The sequence below is a fragment of the Budorcas taxicolor genome, chromosome 19, assembly GCF_023091745.1.
Source record: "Budorcas taxicolor isolate Tak-1 chromosome 19, Takin1.1, whole genome shotgun sequence".
NCBI lineage: Eukaryota > Metazoa > Chordata > Mammalia > Artiodactyla > Bovidae > Budorcas > Budorcas taxicolor.
Window position 1 is genome coordinate 44,229,089 of NC_068928.1, and position 17,424 is coordinate 44,246,512.

The window sequence follows — 17,424 nt, forward strand, 5'->3', positions numbered from 1 at the left end:
GAAAAGGCCTGCAAGGCTTTGGGAGCATGGATAATTCCTTTTTGACAAAACCTGTCTCACTTGAGATTCTTGTTCCTGGTATGAGCCCCACCCTCTTCACCCATTTCTTCCCAGGCACCTTCATCCTTCTACTGTTTGGAGACCACTGAGCCTGATTAGGGAGAAGGCAATGACAACCCACTCCAGTACTCCTGCCTGGAAAATCCCATGAACAGAGAAGCCTAAAAGGCTGCAGTCCACGGGGTCACTGAGGGTTGGACACGACTGAGTGACTTCACTTTCACTTTTCACTTTCATGCATTGGAGAAGGAAATGACACCCTTCTCCATTGTTCTTGCCTGGAGAATCCCAGGGACGGGGGAGCCTGGTGGGCTGCCATCTATGGGGTCACACAGAGTCGGACACGACTGAAGTGACTTAGCAGCAGCAGCAGAGCCTGATTAGAAGAGTCTCGGGGCCAAAAAGAGCCCCAAATGTGACTTGGTAACAGTTGATACAGTGCTCTCTCTGGCAGAGACTCTGGCGTGCGGCCCATTTCTGAACTGTTCAGCAGGAAACGCACACAGGACTCTGGGGAAGCTGGTGAGACAGACTGCCAGCCAGAGCTTACCGAAGGTGTCAGCATAGATCTTGGCAAAGGAGCCCAGCGTGAAGCAGATGCTGTACTGGGAGCTGGAGAAGCAGACGTTGCCCAGGAGCGGGGAAAGGATCAGGTTCTCATCCGTGGAGTACATGCTGGAAGAGAGATGACCCTGAGTGTGTGGCTGGGCTGGGCTGCATGTGGGCCCGAGGCGAAGGGTGAAGGGCAGGACTCGGTATCATAGCCTTTCTCCAGCGGCTGCACGCAGAAAGGGTTTGCATAACACACACAGCTTCGCCAACAGCCAGCTCCAAGAAAGTGACATGATGGAGCTGTTCCCTAACTCCCAGTAACAAGATGATTTTCCAGAGCTGGAAACACACTGCATGATCCTGGAGAAGTTAACTGCACGAGACGAAGAGAAACTTGGAGGACAAACACCTCAGAACACAGGAAATGAAACTACTTTGATAAAACAGGAGTACATTCGAGAAATCTCAATTTTACAAACAGAAATACCAGTATAAGTAAATGAATGAATGAATGAAAACAAAGCAGCTTTGCTCCCCATTCTCATACGGTCTCGTCTGGCTTTGCTTTACAAACTCACGTTAAAACATTTAGTCTTAAAAGTCATACAGAAGCCACAGTACCCCCAAGTTCACTAGCATTTATAAGAAAACCAGCAGCACATAGGAATCAACCCAAGCCTTCCTGACACACTGCTTTATGGAATTTCTTAATCTAGAAATACAAGTACAGGCTTCTACAGGGCACTCCCCTACCTCACTCCCAAGTTATGCTCCCCAGAGGCAAGTGTTTTCAACTTCTTTAAAAGCTGCTTCTAGAGCATTTACCTCCATATTTCTAAACAATATATTTATGGTGATATTTCTTGTTTGACGCTTGAGATGTGACTTCTTGACTTCCTAACTTCCTATTCTAGTAGATCACGATTCAGCCCTACACAACCCCTGCCCTGTCTTCAGAGAAGTGGATCATTTCATCTTTCGGACTCTGGCTGTAACACTGGGCTCCGGTCATTCTTAGCCTCTCCAGTATCAGGGAGAAGATACCCCTGTTGAGAACCAGCACTGCAAACTGGGGGTGTTCCTAAAGGTGAACTTGTCCCGGGCCACGAGGGGTCTGTCCTGGATCCTCGGGTGGAGAGGAGTTTTCTCAGCTGGACAGGCTCCTCCCAAGCCCTGCAGGGGGCCTCAAGAAGTTATCCGTACATCTTTCCGCTACAGGTTAAACTGTCCTTAAGAAATATTAAACCTATTCTTCAAAGCCACCATGATTCCAAGGTCTCCCAACCATCATTCATACTTATTAACCTAAACCCCAAATCCATCTTGTTGAAAAGCAGTTCCGTAAGAAACAAAAGCCAACAGTTCCTTCTCTTACTGAGTCTGTGCTAATAAGATAACAGCAGCTGACATTATTCACCCATAAGTTATTATCACTGAGGACTGTGCTAAGTATGTTATGTCGGCTATCTACTTAATTTCTTGTAACATCTCATTAGGCAAATACTATTATTCTTTTTTTATAGAAGCAGAAACTGAGGCTCTAAGAGGTTAAGGAATCTTTCCAACTTTACATGGTTGGCTGGTGAAGATGAGACTGACTCTAGAGCTCAGTAATAAACTGCAGTAATAAACTGAGGATCTGCAGCCAGTTGCCTATCTGGTTAAGGAGCAGAGTTAACGAGGCCAAGGCTAGGGAGTCAGTCCCTGCAGAGTCACAGAATGTTCCTCCAGCTGTGTCCAACAAGCTCATCAATGCATGCCAAGAGCTCAGAGTTGCCCCCAGAGGTGTTCAAGGTTAAGATTTATAAAAACCAGAGTGCCGGGGACAGGAGGTTTACTTCGGGGGCTCCTCTACCTTATTAACCCGTTGACCTCATCGACAATGTGACGCAGCTTATAGTAAGCATCCGTGGGTGGCAGCTTCAGCTCCAGGATCAGCCGGTCAATCTTGTTGATGCACACGGTGACTGCCAGCCTCTCCTGCACCGCGTGCTTGATCAGCCGCTCTGTGTTCAGCATCACCTGAGACACAGAAGCTGGGGATGAGTGCAAAGAGGGCAGAACAGGCCCGCACAGAGTCAAAGAAAGTTCTAGTTTAAAATATGAAAAATAAATAAATAAATAAATAAAATATGAAGGATGTGGAAGAGAGGAAACAGATTATGAGGGGGAAGCAGAGGGTATCTTATTGAACAGCAGAGTCGGAAATTTTAAGAGGTGACCTGGTAGGGTTGAGAAATGAATAAATACACTGATGATTTTGGGGAGCCAAGTTTCTCAGTGCCAGAGAAGGAACCGAGAAAGGCTTAGGAAGCTGTGGTGCGGAAACAGAATTGTGGGTATTAGGGAAATTCCCTGACGGTTCAGTGGTTGGGACTTGGTGCTTTCACTTAGTGGGCCCAGGTTCAATCACTGGTCCGGGAATTAAGAACTAAGATCCTACAAGCCTCGAAGTTCAAATGAAACAAACAAAAAAGAATTGTGGGTATTAAGATACACTGATTTTTTTCCTTTTTTACTACATTAATGTTTTTTAATATGTATGTATAGAAACAGTTATGTATGGGTGTATATTATCTGTGTTCAGTGAGAAATTTTAGAAGTAATGTACCCCAGTAGCCATGAACATACTCTGAAAGACAACTGACAAAATCAATGGCCTATATTCTCCCAAAATGCCAATGTCATAAAAGACCAAGAAAGCTAAAAGAACCATTCCTATTAAAGACACATGAAAATTAAATGTTATGCATCATCCCGGATTAGGAAAAAAAATTCTATAAAGGACATTTATTGGGACTGACTAAGGTCTACAGGAAAATTTCTGTACAATTGTATCAATGTTAAGTTCCCTGATTTTGTTAAGCCTATTATGGTTACGTAAGTGATGTCCTTGTTCTTAGGAAATATATTCTGAAATATTTCCTTTTCATATGGTACGAGGGGGAAACACATACACATGTGAGTGCATACGTACATGTACAGAAAGAGAATTACAAATGAGGGCGAGTTGCTCTGTGTTACTGCAACTTTTCAGCAAGTTTGAAATTATTCCAAAACGAAGTCAATTTTAAAAAGGGCAACTCTGGCTCCCTCTGCTGGCTATGTCACTGATGACAACGTGAATGAGGTTAAGTCAAATGACCGAATCTTTCTATTTAGAAATATAAAAGACACCCTGGATCTTTTAACTTCAAACTCTTTAGCTTAGACAAACTCTTAACATTTCAAACTCTCCTCCCTCTCTTTTATTTACCTTTACATTTCTGTGATCATTTTGTGCCTCACTGGGTAGGGAGTGAGGGTCTCATGAGAACTAATTTTGACTTTCATTTGCTGCCTTCATTTTTACAGCAAATGTGAACCTTAATCCCACAGACTCTCACGTTCTCTAGCTCCCAGCTCACTCAGAGCTCTGGGCATCAAGCGGGGCAAACGTAACAGGGAGGAGGGGTCCAAGAGAACAGAGGCGCACTCACGCCTTCAGCAGCATCGATGAAAAGGACCACTCCATCTGAGATGCGCAAGCCTGCTGTGACCTCATCAGAAAAATTCACGTGTCCTGGAAAATAAATACCAAGTAAGTCACAATTTGTGTGGTGGTAGGATGAGGCACAATTAACTTGTACATGGTTGGCGGCGGGGTGGGGTTTCAAAGCACACAAACCCACGAATATTCTCTTTCCCTTCTCCCCACAGCTCCCTGCAGGGTATAAAATTCCACATGAGAGTCACTAAAAGCTTGGATTAAGTTTTTATCCAGGAGACCCTCAAACACAAAAGAAGCGTTTCACCAAGGAGGGCATAAGGCATTCATACTCACAGACTAAACCAGTCTCAGCAGTGAGTAGAGTTCTGTGAGACAGAAGACAATTTGGAGGCAGGAAAAAGGGCAAAGGAGGGCCTGCAGCACAGGAGCGGGCTGCTGGGTGCAGGCTGGGAGTCAGAGGCTGAGAGGTATGAGGGCAACGGGCATCTGATGGGGCAAAGAAGGCCAATCTGTCAAAACCCAAATTTTCCTATTTAAAAAAGGAAAAGCCTTGGACTTCCCTGGTGGTCCAGTGGTTAAGACTCTACCTTCTAATGCAGGGAGTGTGGGTTCAATCCCTGGTAGGGGAACTAAGGTACCACATGCTGTGGACAAAAATTAAAAAACAAAAACCAAACAGGAAAACCCTGAGCTGGGCCTTTCCAAAGAGAAAGTCAGCCACAGGGCAATGTATGGTAACCTGCAAGTCGCCCAGCCACTGGTGTGTGCTCCCCCAGTCTCTTTCAAAAGATTGAAAGACTGAGACGGCCTGAGCCCAGGACCATGTGTGACTCAGCTTTGCTGCCCCAATGAATACAGGACTATAAGATTCCCCCAAATTTAAATCTTGTAAAGCAGAGTCAACAGAGGAACAAAACAGAAGGTCTAGAGCAGAGTGCTTGCTAATTAACTCATTAGATGCAAAAGAGACAGTTAAAAAAAGAAAATTATCTCAACAAAGGCGAGGAAATGTGAAAACAAAGATGCAATGCTCTGTTCTGGAAAGTGTGGGACCATGAGAAACAAGCTGGGCAAGGTTCTGAAGGTAAAAGGTCAGGGATATCCTACCTGGAGTGTCCATGATGTTGAAGAGGTAGGATTTCCCCTTGGTATCTGGCAAGACCACTGTCACAGGAGTACTTTTGATGCCAACACCCCTCTGAAAGGCATAGAGAAAGAGGGCAAGAGTGATCAAGGCCTCTTCCTATGCCAGAGGGCTTCATGATGCTCTTGGGTCTTTCCAGTTGCTAGTAAATTATCCTGATGTCTCTCCTTGCAATGGGTGTGATTTTTAACTAGGCCTCTAACGAGAATGACCTTGAAGATGAACTATCTGGGTGTTACACAGCTTTGGGGGAGGGGCAGCGGGCGGGGAGGAGTTGGTTCAAATACAAAAAGCTAAAAATAAATGAACAACCTAGCAAGGCAGTAAATAAGTGTTAGTCTGCCGGGAGCCAGCGTGAGGAATCCCACCCGTGACAAGGTCATGTGGCAGAGATCTGATGTGCAAGGTTGAGTCAGATCTCAGGTTTTCCCCCTGGTATTTCCTGAGCATGTACCCCAAAAATAAGAATATGCCCGCCTTACTGTACTGTACTTTTCCACTCTCCTGACACACTCTGGAAAAAGTCACCTCAAGGCTTTAGTCTTCTGCATTTGAAAGGGTGCTTCAATTCAAAAACCCCTCTGATGGCTTTTTAGCCTGCCTGCAGGACTCGTACAGCTGCGCAGGAGATTGTTTGAGGCCTCCTGACTGTGGGAGGCACAGGAAGCTTAAAACCTCCTAGGAATGTAGGGGCTTCCGAGGAGTCAAAATCATCAGAATAGGACTGATTAAAGGTTTCATTTGCTGAGCCAATACTTGCTGCCAAATTTTCATATCTTTTATTTTTAGATATAGTTGGTATATAGAAAAACAGGTAGTAGCCCTGGTATTAGCAACATTAGATCTTTGAGTTAAGTACTTTCTTTGTTATAACCCACTGCACCTTTGTGCTACAGGAATGCAACTTTATTTAGTACTCTGAGGGTGATGCAGAGTAAAGAAAAAAACACTTCTAGGGAAAAGGAGTTTTCTGGTTGATAGACAATTATCCAGGAAGAGAGCCATAAAAATGTTAACAAGCCTCTTGGCCAGAAGATAATGTAAACCACCTGAGACCTTTTGTATACGGGAGGGTATGCAAAAAGAAAGCCTTGTCTCAATGAGGGTCAGGACTGCTGCCCCTGCATAACTCTGCATATTCCATTATGTACAACTTCGGGTATATAAGCTGATTTTGAAAAATAGTTTTTGGAGTCTTGCACCGATGCTGGGCATGTCGTTCTTTTCTCCCTTTTTCGGCTGAATTCCCATCTGGGGCGTGGAGGCTCACCATGTTTACTTACTTGTCCCGGCTTCTAAGATCCATAAGAGAGAGAGCCCAAGGCGGGGCACTCTCCGATATTCAAGCGGACGCCGGTGGCCTAACGTAGACGGTGCAAGTTCCTTGTCTGGAACTTGATTGGCTTTCCATGTAAACCAAGTTATTCAGCCTCTTTTCTCCACCTAAATTCCCCACTATACTATTTCTTCCTAATCTAACCTTATATCTCTAAGTAAATAAGTTTTTCTCGCCTATCCGTCTCCCCTTCGAATTTCCCTGGATCCACCGGGGCTGGACCCCAGCATTAGTCGCTCAGTTGTTTCTGACTGCCACTGCATAGACTATAGCCCTCCAGGCTCCCCTGTCCATGGGATTCTCCAGGCAAGAATACTGGAGTGAGCAGCCATTCCCTTCTCCAGGGGATCTTCCTGACCCAGGGTCTTCTGCATTGTAGGCAGATTCTTTATTGTCTGAGCCACCAGGGAAGTCCAGCAAAACAGTATTAAACTTGAGGAGAGAATCTAGAGGCCTAAAATCTTACCCTCCTCATACAGTGTAAACAAAAATAATTAAGCACCATATAAGTGAAAAGAAACAATCTGGGGTATTTTAGGTTTTTAAATATATACATATATGAGAAAAGGAAATAGTAACCCACTCCAGTATTCTTGCCTGGAAAATCCCATGGACAGAAGGGGCTGGCGGGCTACAGTCCGTAGGGTCGCAAAGAGTTGGACACAACTGAGTGACTAAACCAAACCATCTATGTATATAATATATATATAATAAAAGCTGTAACAGAAAGTACTAAAACAACTTCAGTCACACAAATATATAAATATATTCACATACATAAAAACAACAGCTAATATCTGTTGAGTGTTTAACATATACCAGGACTGTTTAAAGCTCCTTTGGCTAATCATACTTATACTCGGTGTGCTTTCTATGTGGTCATTTAACAGAGATAGAAATAAAAGAGACAGGGAAACAAAAGGGGTTGGAGGGGAGGGACAAAGATCCAGGTGCAAAGAAAGCCCGACCAGGTGGAACGGCAAAGACCAAGATGTATACTCACTCCTTTAATCAGAAAGAAAAGCACAAAGACAGACGAACTCATTCACCAAGAGAAGCTACTCCCAGAGATCAACATATGGACGGAGTCATCTTACAGCAGATTTTTAAGGATGATGTCACTTGAAACATCCTGTTTAGCTTCTGTAAAACTTACAACATAAATGTTCTCAACACCTCCTGGCACTTGCCCTATTAAGCTAAATTATATCCAGCCAAGCATACGAAGCTCCCCCTTGTACAGGACAGTTTGCCTACCCAGCTCTCTTTCAAGTTACTGACCTTGGGATGACTAGGAGAAGCAGGGAGATAAAGAGGTGAGGGATGGGAGTGAGAGAGGGGGCAGTGGTATGGACCAAACCGTTATCATAAAGGGTCCTCTACACTCCCTACAGAACTACTACTGCTGTGAACAACAATCAGATTTCCAAAGGCACACTTACCTCTTGTTCTGTGAAGAGGATGTCAGTGTAACACAGCTAAAAATAAAAATAATAAAGAACTGTGGTTACCATCTGAATTCAGACTCCTCTCCCACACAAACCATCAATCACTTTCCCTCACCACCTCCCTGGCTCCAGAGTCTCTCCCTCACAAGAGATGGAAGATAACAGGGTGTCCCTACAGACATTTTAGACAATGAGACTGGCACCCTGCCAGATAGAAAATGCTCCTTCCTGGATGTGTGTTTTCTTGGGGAATGGGGAAAGTCACTAAAGACCAGGTATGGCTGCAGAGCTAAATTATATTAAATGCACTGAATTCTTCGCAGTGGTACATGGAGACATAGCTGGCCTTCGTGGATCCTGCACGTCAAAACAGTCAATCTGGCGGAGACTGAACATTTATTGCACTGAGACTTGCAGCCATACTTGGCCTTATTCACAGGCATTTGAATTTATCATGAAAGCAACAAGGTCCAACTGTATTATATTTATAGAGTAGGCTATTAATACTATGACAGGAAAGAATAGGCCACAAAAGTCAGGATATATCAGAACAGAGGAGCAATCCCAAGTGAAGAACAGATCACCCCAAAATACTGCAGGTTAACATTCTCTATGTTCCTGAGAAAGCTGAAATCATTTTAAGGGCTATTCATAGAAATGACAATCATAAAGCAGCACATTATGAGGCACACAATCCTAAGGCATCATTATTTATAATGAGAGTGGCAAGGTGGAAGGAAGGGGAAGGAGAGAGACACCCACCCCTGTATATTCTGAATGGTTCATCCTAAACCCTGAACAGGATTTCCACTTACATCTTGGTCATAGCGCTTTCTGATTTCCGGGTGAGTCTGCTCTATTAAACAATCTACAAAACATGTCTGAAAGAGAAGAGAAAGTTATGCTCTACCACCCACCAGGGAAAATCTATTCTACCCTTCCCCCAGTACACCGTATAGTTTAGGAATAAAGAGAAGAAGAGGAGAGCAGGGAGGATTATGGCACAGCAAAGGACCAACAATAAAGCCACAGGATTATTTTCAAATGAAAGATGAAATCTTTCTTAGACAAGCATCCCCCAGGAAATAAAACCTTATAAAATCAAAATCAAAGTAAGGCTCAACTTCCCCTCTTCTGTCCAGATGTAGACACGAGGCTCATGCATGCCAGTGGCTTAGCTTTCCATCTGCTGCTCAGAAAAAGCTGGAATTTCACAGCTCAGTTTCACAATAGGCACGGAGGCCCCCAGAGTCAGGAGGTCCAGCCTTCAGGCCTCAGACCCCAACATGTGACTCCGAGGGCTAAAAAGAAATGAGCAGAAATGAACAGCAACCCTGTTCCAAGTAGCCAAAAGCTCACTTACCTTGCCATGGTGCAGATGGCCACAGAGAGTCACATTTCTGATGAGCTCCGAGTTATCCATCAGATCTGCCAAGAAACTGTAAGGACAAAGGGAAAGAGAAAAGGGAGCTTTGGCAAGTTTTCAAACGGGCGAGTGGCACACAGGTGTGTTAGGTATTTTTGGCCAGGGATAACTGTCAGACCAACTGGAGATAAAACTGAAAACTGTCAGTCTAGATCTGCTAGCAGGTAGCTCACACGCAGCAACAAAGACCCAGCACAGCCAGAAATAAAATAAATGGAAAAAAAAAAAGTATGAACAATGGCAGGTGAACTGACTGTTTCAGAAGGGGCCTCACTCCTTCGGACAAGATGTCAACATGTTTTGTTTATTTTTTTGAAAAAAAGAAAAAAAGCTTCACTATCTAATAATGGTTCACAAGTGTCTCAATACGAGGACCTTGTAAGTGCCATTTTATCAATGAAAATCTTCTCAAACAGTTTGCAGTATGAATAGTCTAAATGATTCTACACACATATACCTACTTGTGCCTCCTTTTCAAAATAAAGAGTTGTTATGTTTCCAAAACACTTAGCAACCTTACCAAGTCAAAATAGGCTCTGGTGGCCCTAACAATGATAATTACAATACCCAGTCTGTCTCAGAGGTAGGCTTCCAATACCAATCTAAAGGTTTGGAAGAAGAGAAAACAGCTGAGATCTGTAGGAGAGCCACGAAGACAGTTAAGATGGAGCCTAAATATCTCAGTAACCATATAAGATGACGGAAAATTTTGGCAAACTGTAGGAAGCGATTTTTGCTTTCACAATAATTCACTGGTGCAGCATCATGGATGGACCTAGAGATTATTATACTAAGTGAAGTAAGCCAGACAGAGAAAGACAAATATCATATGATATCACTTGCATGTAGAATTGAAAAAAAAAAAAAATGAACTTATCTACAAAACAGAAATAGGCTCACAGACATAGAAAACAAACTTATGGTTACCAAACAGGAAGAGGGTGATAAATTAGAGGAGCCTGGGATTAACATATAAACACTAGTATATACAAGGACTTACTGTACAGTGTAGGGAACTATACTCAGTATTTTGTAATAACATACAAGGGAAAAGAATCTGAATCACTGAGCTGTACACTGAAGGTAACAAAACACTGTACCTCAATTTTTAAACAATAAACTAATTAATAAATAAGAAACAGTTCATGGATATGCCCTTTTACCTACCAAATAGAGCTGGAAGCTGTCAGACTGGATCTGGCAGCAGATAGCCAGCCACAGAGCTGAACCTGGTCACAGAGAGAAGTCAGTAAAGTGACTCAGGCACAAATAGGTGCCACTGTTCTCACCACCGCTTGCCCCCAACTCACTGGCTACTTCAACTAAACTACCTCCAACCTCTGTGAGAAATCGAACCCACAATATTCGTGCAGAGGCCGCAGGACCTTGTAACTTACTCCATTTCGTACACCGTGACAGGTAATGTCTGCTCCATCAGAGTGAATTTCTTGGTTTTCACTGGCTTAATAATGGGTTCTAGGAGGAAGAAAAAAAAAAGGAGTGATGTACAGGTAGGCATAAAGCATAAAAATAAAAGGCCCTATTCCATGAGACTCAGCTTTTGGAATGGATGATACAGGACACCAATTTGTATTATTCTCGAGGACCACTCAGGTTGTGAAAGTTCTGGCAATGCTGTTTAGCACGAACAGTGAAGGATCCTGAACTGTGGACTGAGGTGTTTGGACTTCATTTTGCAGGAGGAGGGGAGAGGGGCTGGATACACGACAAAATGAGGTAAACGCAGCTCAGAACTCCCCCTTAATTTATAAAATACAACCAGTTTCCAGAAGATCAGTGGAAATTATTAAGGAAGTAGAATATAATCATTAAGAGGACTGGTTAAAGGAACTGGCATTATTTGGATGGGAAAAGAAAAACAGAACAGACTGGAGGGGGAACTCAAAGACAGTCTTCGGGAACCTAAACAGATATTAGGTAAAGAAGCAACTCATATTTGTTTAGTAACGAGCTGTTTTATTGACTATCAAAGCAGGGTTAACTCAATCTCAATCCAGGAATAGCACCTGAAAGAAAAATGAGTCCGTTCATTCACTGAACTTTTTCGGACTGCTTCTGGCTATCACATGAGGTTTTCCAATTCTGATTGCACCTCTCACGACGCGGTGCCTCTCACTGACCTGTGAGAGGCTGGGTGTCCTCCTCCTGAACGATGGTCTCCACCTCGGGGCCGTACACCTCCTCGGCGGTGGGGTAGTACTTCTTGTCCTCGTGCAGCACCACCTCCATCCCAGGGTGGTCTTCGTCGTGATCGCCCACATCGTCGTCGTCCTCGTCCTCATCGACCTGAACGCAAAAGCGGAAAGGAGTTTGAAGAGGCATGCCCTCTTCCTGCTCAGGGACTGACTACAATACCTGAGTTAAAAGCAATAAAGTCACACGCCTGGCAGCTTCCTGAGTTCCGCACTAAGGAGTCAGCAAGGCAGGGTCGACTCGTGTGTGATCTCCACAACGAGAAGACTGTAAGCCATGGGCATAGACCACTCTCCCGATTCAAATGAACCCTCTCTCGGGACATGTGCAGAGGGGCCAGCTGTGGACTCTGGGCAGATGCAGCCGCAGGACTTGAAAGTAAAGCATTCTTAACCCTCCTGAAGACAGGAGATTAGTGGCAGATAGTCTGTGCAGAGAGTTATTAGATGCCTTGATCTGAGTGAGAAACTTTCCTCCACTGGGACCTCAGAGGTCTGACAGCCATTGTGCCACCAAGTAATGAAAACAAAACCCCAGGGCAATAAATTCTACAGGCACCAAAGGGACACAAAAAGGCAGCTCAGTGCCTAGGAAGTCACACAAAGAAAAACAATCTGGATCCCACCGAGGACACTACCTTGAGTGCTCATGTCTTCTTAGGCTTCTCTCACTTTCCTTGTTTTTGATGGCCTCCAGTTTTGGGTAAGGCATTTTATAGAAAGTTTCTCAATGAATTTGACTGAGTCTCTCTCATAAGTAGGATTTGGGATCTTAAAACCTTAAGGGATTTTGAAAGGATGACCACAGAGGACAGTGCCACTTTCACCCCACATCAAGGATATATATTCTCAACATGACTTACTAGTGTTGATGTTAACCTTGATCACCGAACCAAGGTCTTATTTGCAGGTTTTTGCACTGTAAAGTTACTCTCTTTCCCCACTATTGTACTCTTTGGAATGAAGTGTCTGTGTACAGCCTACACTTAAGAAGAGTGGAATTGTTTTTGTTTTTTAAATTATTGTTGGTGTACAGTTGAATGCAGGGTTGTGCTGGTTTCTGCTGTGCAGCAAGGTCAATCAGTTATACCCATGCACAAATCCACTTTTTCTTAGATTCTATCCCCATCTGAGTCACTGCAGAGTATTGGGTGAAGTTCCTTGGGCTATACATTGGGTTCTTATTGGTTGTCTATTTTATATAGAGTAGTGTAGAGTTGTGGTATTCTTAGGGGTAGAATGTTTACATCAGTTAATTGAAATCCCATGGAAAGAAATTGGTCTCTTCATTTATTAATTTCTACCATTTGAGCTCATGAATATTCATCTTATGCTTTGGGAAAGAATCCAGTAATACCTAAATTTTGTTCAAACTGTAGCATCTTCGGTCACTGAGAGCTCTTAATTGGCTCCTGTGTCCCTTCAATATGCCTCCATTGTTGTGTGGTTGCTGTTTTTAAACACGTCTCACTTTACAGCACCAGAGGATGCTCCAGGTTCATCTCATATTTCTCCTGTCCGGAGTTAGCCATTTATCTAAGGAGTCACAGTCCCTTCACTGGAGAATGGTATTACAGAACCAAGACCTGGGCACTAGACATGCGCTAGATTGTTTTTGTTTAGTTCCTAAGTCTGACTCTTTGTGACCCCATGGACTGAAGCCCGCCAGGCCCCTCCTTCCATGGGATTCTCCAGGCAAGAATACTGGAGAGGGTTGCCATTTCCTTCTCCAGGGGATCTTCCCGACCCAGGGATTGAACTCGAGTATCCTGCATTGGCAGGCAGATTCTTTACTACTGAGCCACCAGGGAATTGCTTAGAGGCCCTATCAGCTGATATAACAAAGAAATAAATCTATGTATCCTAACCAAGAAAAAAGAAAAACAAACCCTTTCTTAAGGGCCACTGGTCACAAGTGGATGCAGATGGAAGGCACTTTTCTGGACCCTGCCCTGCATCTCACACATCAGGAATCCCACAGGACTGGAGCTCTGTGGGAACTAGTCAACTCTGTGTGCTCAACTCACAGCTTGGCACACAGCCAACTCTATCAAATGAAGGAAGGCTTCCTACATATTCCTGCCCCTGTTGAATACTTCCAATAATAATAGCACTTACTCACAACACAGCCCAGTTTCCTGTCGGAAGACAGGACGGTGAGAGTTCAGTAAATAACGGGAGAACAGTATGAGCTGAGATCACACAGCAGATGATCATGTCGGATCCTCTGGATCATTATAGATCTGACTTTATGGCCGTGCTTCTCAAAAAGGCAATTTTGCCTTCCGGGAAACATCTGGCAACATCTGAAGGCATTTCTAGTTGTCATGACTGGGTGTGTGTGTGGGGGGACCTAGTGGGCATGAGCCAGGGATACTGATCAATATCCTATAAAATATAGGACAGCTCTTGCAATGAAGAATTACCTGGCCCCAGATGTCAATGGTAGCAAGGCTGAGAAGTCCGGATCTAGAAGTTCTGAGCAGAGGAGTGATACAGTCAGGCTTTTGTTTTAGAAGAATCACTCTGGTTCTCATACCGAGAATATACGGGAAGGAGGGAGATTCAATAGAAGGCTACTGCAGTGAAGTAGGAGAGAGATGGCACTTATGGTGACTTACATCAGAGGAGCAGCTGGGAAAGTGGTCAGAAGAGGCTGGATTCTGCATATATTTTTAAAGATAGAGTCAAAAATATTTTCTAGTGAATTCAAAGTGGAGTGAAAAAAAGGAGGCAAGGTTTTTGATCCGGGGAATGTACTGTCTTTAATGAGATGAGGAAGACAGTGAGAGTAACTGGACACAGGGGGTGGGGAAGTTCTGTGTTTACGTCTCAGATATGTCAAGTTTGAGATGCTATATTAGATACCAAACAGAGATGCCAAAGAGGAAGCTGGACATACCACCTGAGCTTTCAAGAGCGAAGTCCAGGTTGGAGATAACATTTGAGAGTCCTCAGTTAATAGAAGGTATATGACACACACTGGATAAGATGAGCAGGGGAGTGAGAGCAGACAGAGAACAGGTGTCCGTAATGGAGCTTTGGGACCTGTTGACAGTTAGGAGGTCAGGGAGATGAGGACGACCGGCCAGAAGAGAGAAGGAAAGTCCAGAGGTTCCCTGGAAGTCCAGGAGAGAGTGTTTTAAAGAGGGAGTAATCGCTGGGTCAGGTGTTGCGGGCAGGGTAGGTAGGGTGACACAGAGGTCACTGATGACCTTGATGACAGCCCTCTGTGGAATGGAAGAGGCAAAGAACAGAAGTAGGTTTGAGAAAAAAAGGGAAAAAAGGATTTGGAGACAGCAAGTAACAACTCTTCGGAGATGAGCCAAATTGGGAAAGAGGGAAATGGGAGGTAATGGAAGGGAGCTCTGGGGTCAAGAAAGGATTACAATGAAATAACAAACCTTTTGGTTCCTGCAAACTCCACTCCTTTCTAAAACAGCCTTCCTTCTTCCCTGTCTCCATTATTAAAATCCTATGCATCTCTTCACTGTTGTGCTGTGGTTAGTAGCTTAGTTGTGTCCAACTCTTTGTGACCCCAGGGACTGTAGCCCATCAGGCTCCTCTGTTCATGGGGATTCTCCAGGCAAGAATATTGGATTGGGTTGTCATGCCCTCCTCCAGGGGATCTTCCCAACCCAGGGATTGAACCCAGGTCTCCCACACTGCAGGCGATTCTTTACCATCTGAACCACCAGGGAAGCCCAATACTGGAGTGTGTAGCCTATCCCTTTTTCAGGGCATCTTCCCAGCCCAGGAATCGAACTGGGGTCTCCTGCATTGCAGGTGGATTCTTTACCAGCTGAGCTACCAAGGAAGCTCTTCACTGTTACACACCTCCATAAAAAGTGTTTTTTTTAAAAATCTATGCACCTACGTGGACTAGGAGGCTATAGGATTCTCACCCTGCTAGAAAGAGTATGGACAAGTACAGCCACGCTAAAGAGTAACCTGACAGTATAAACACATTAAGTATATATACAATCCTATCATCAGCAACTCTGCTTCAGGGAATATAATATAACCCCCAGAAATGTTCACATGGAGCATAACTGGATATACCTGAGAATATTCACTGCAGTATTATCTGTGATGAGGAAAGGCTTCTGGCAGGTATCCTGGGTGATATACACCAGGGAGAATGGAGCAGCAATCAGATGCCACAAACTAGACAGACACACAGCAACAGGGATGGATCCTAAAAATACATCACCCACCTCAAGATTGAGTGGCAAAAGCAAGAAACAGAATGATGTAGACAACACGATACCATTTACCTTCATTAAAAATACATGTGCAGAGGGACTTCCCTGGTGGTCCAGTGGCAAAGACTCTGTGCTCATAGTGCAAGAGGCCTGGGTTCGAGCCCTGGTCAGGGAACTAGATTCCAGATGCCACAAGGTCAAAGATCTCTTGTGCTACAACTAAGAGCGTAGCCAAAGAAAGAGATTGAAACAAAAGTTCAGGCACACCATGCCACTATACACACTTTGTCACTTCTACAGATAAAAAAAGCATGTGTACACTAGAATTTTTGTGGTGACAAGTATAAAAATGAAATAGAAAGGAATTCGTGAGTTCATTAAACAAGGAGAGAGCCTTGCCCAAGCCATAATACTGAGGAGCTTCAGCTAGAGTATGATTCCCTCAACCTTCTGGACTGAGGTGAAAACATTCAAACATTGCTTAATCGTCCCCCCCCCCACCCCCTGCTTTTATTTTTAGTTTATGTTGTTGTTAACAGCTTTAGTGAGATATAAGTCACATGCCACACAATTTGCCTACAGTTCAATGGTTTTCAGTATACTCACAGCTGGGTAACCAACAGCACAATCAAATTTAGATTATTTGTATCACCTCCCACCTAAAACCCTTGTACCCTTTAGTCATTACCCACCTAGTTCTGCCCCCAGCCTGGGCAATCACTAATCATTTTACTCTCTCTCTCCCCACAGATGCCCTCATTCTTCAGGCCCACTTTGAATGTGACTTCCTCAGGTATTTTTCGTGGTCAATCTAGCCAGGAATGACCCTTCCTTATATATTATTACTAAAAGTGTGAGTTTTTTTAAAAATTATTTTTATGTGGCTGTGCCACGTCTTAGTTGCAGAATGCAGGAGGGATCTTTGATTTTCTTTGCAGCATGAGGGATCTTGGATATCAAGGAGATCGAACCAGTCAATCCTAAAGGAAATCAACCCTGAATATTCACGGGAAGGACTGATGCTGAAGCTCTAATACTTTGGCCACCTGATGGGAAGAGACACCTCTCTGGAAAAGACTTTGGTGCTGGGACAGATTGAAGGCAGGAGGAGAAGAAGGGGATGACAAAGGAGATGGTTGGATGGCATCACCAACTCGATGGGCATGAGTTTGAGCAAGCTCCGGGGGATGGTGAAGGGCAGGGAAGTCTGGCATGCTGCAGTCCACAGCAAAGAGTCTCAAAGAGTCGGACACCACCCAGCAACTGAACAACCACATGCAGAATCTTTAGTTGGGGCATGTGAAATCTTAGTTGTGACATATGGGATATAGTTTCCTGACCAGGAATTGAACCAGGGTCCCCTGAACTGGAAGCACAGAGTCTTGGCCACTGGACCTCCAGAGATGTCCCTATAGATAAAAGCTGCTGCTGCTGCTGCTGCTAAGTCACTTCAATCGTGTCCAACTCTGTGCGACCCCATAGACGGCAGCCCACCAGGCTCCCCGTCCCTGGGATTCTCCAGGCAAGAACACTGGAGTGGGTTGCCATTT

General features: G+C 44.2%; 1 protein-coding gene across 1 annotated transcript in view; it reads right to left on the reverse strand.

Moving 5' to 3' along the window:
• The window catches only part of EFTUD2 (elongation factor Tu GTP binding domain containing 2), a 38,722-nt gene that overhangs the window by 15,500 nt on the left and 5,798 nt on the right, over positions 1-17,424 (reverse strand). The window contains exons 3-11 of the mRNA XM_052658843.1: positions 11,598-11,763; positions 10,854-10,932; positions 9,394-9,469; positions 8,846-8,911; positions 8,025-8,060; positions 5,210-5,300; positions 4,092-4,174; positions 2,468-2,634; positions 611-735 (exon numbers count right to left, since the gene is read on the reverse strand). Coding sequence (XP_052514803.1) covers positions 611-735; positions 2,468-2,634; positions 4,092-4,174; positions 5,210-5,300; positions 8,025-8,060; positions 8,846-8,911; positions 9,394-9,469; positions 10,854-10,932; positions 11,598-11,763 — 889 coding nt within the window. The remainder of the gene's footprint in view (positions 1-610; positions 736-2,467; positions 2,635-4,091; positions 4,175-5,209; positions 5,301-8,024; positions 8,061-8,845; positions 8,912-9,393; positions 9,470-10,853; positions 10,933-11,597; positions 11,764-17,424) is intronic.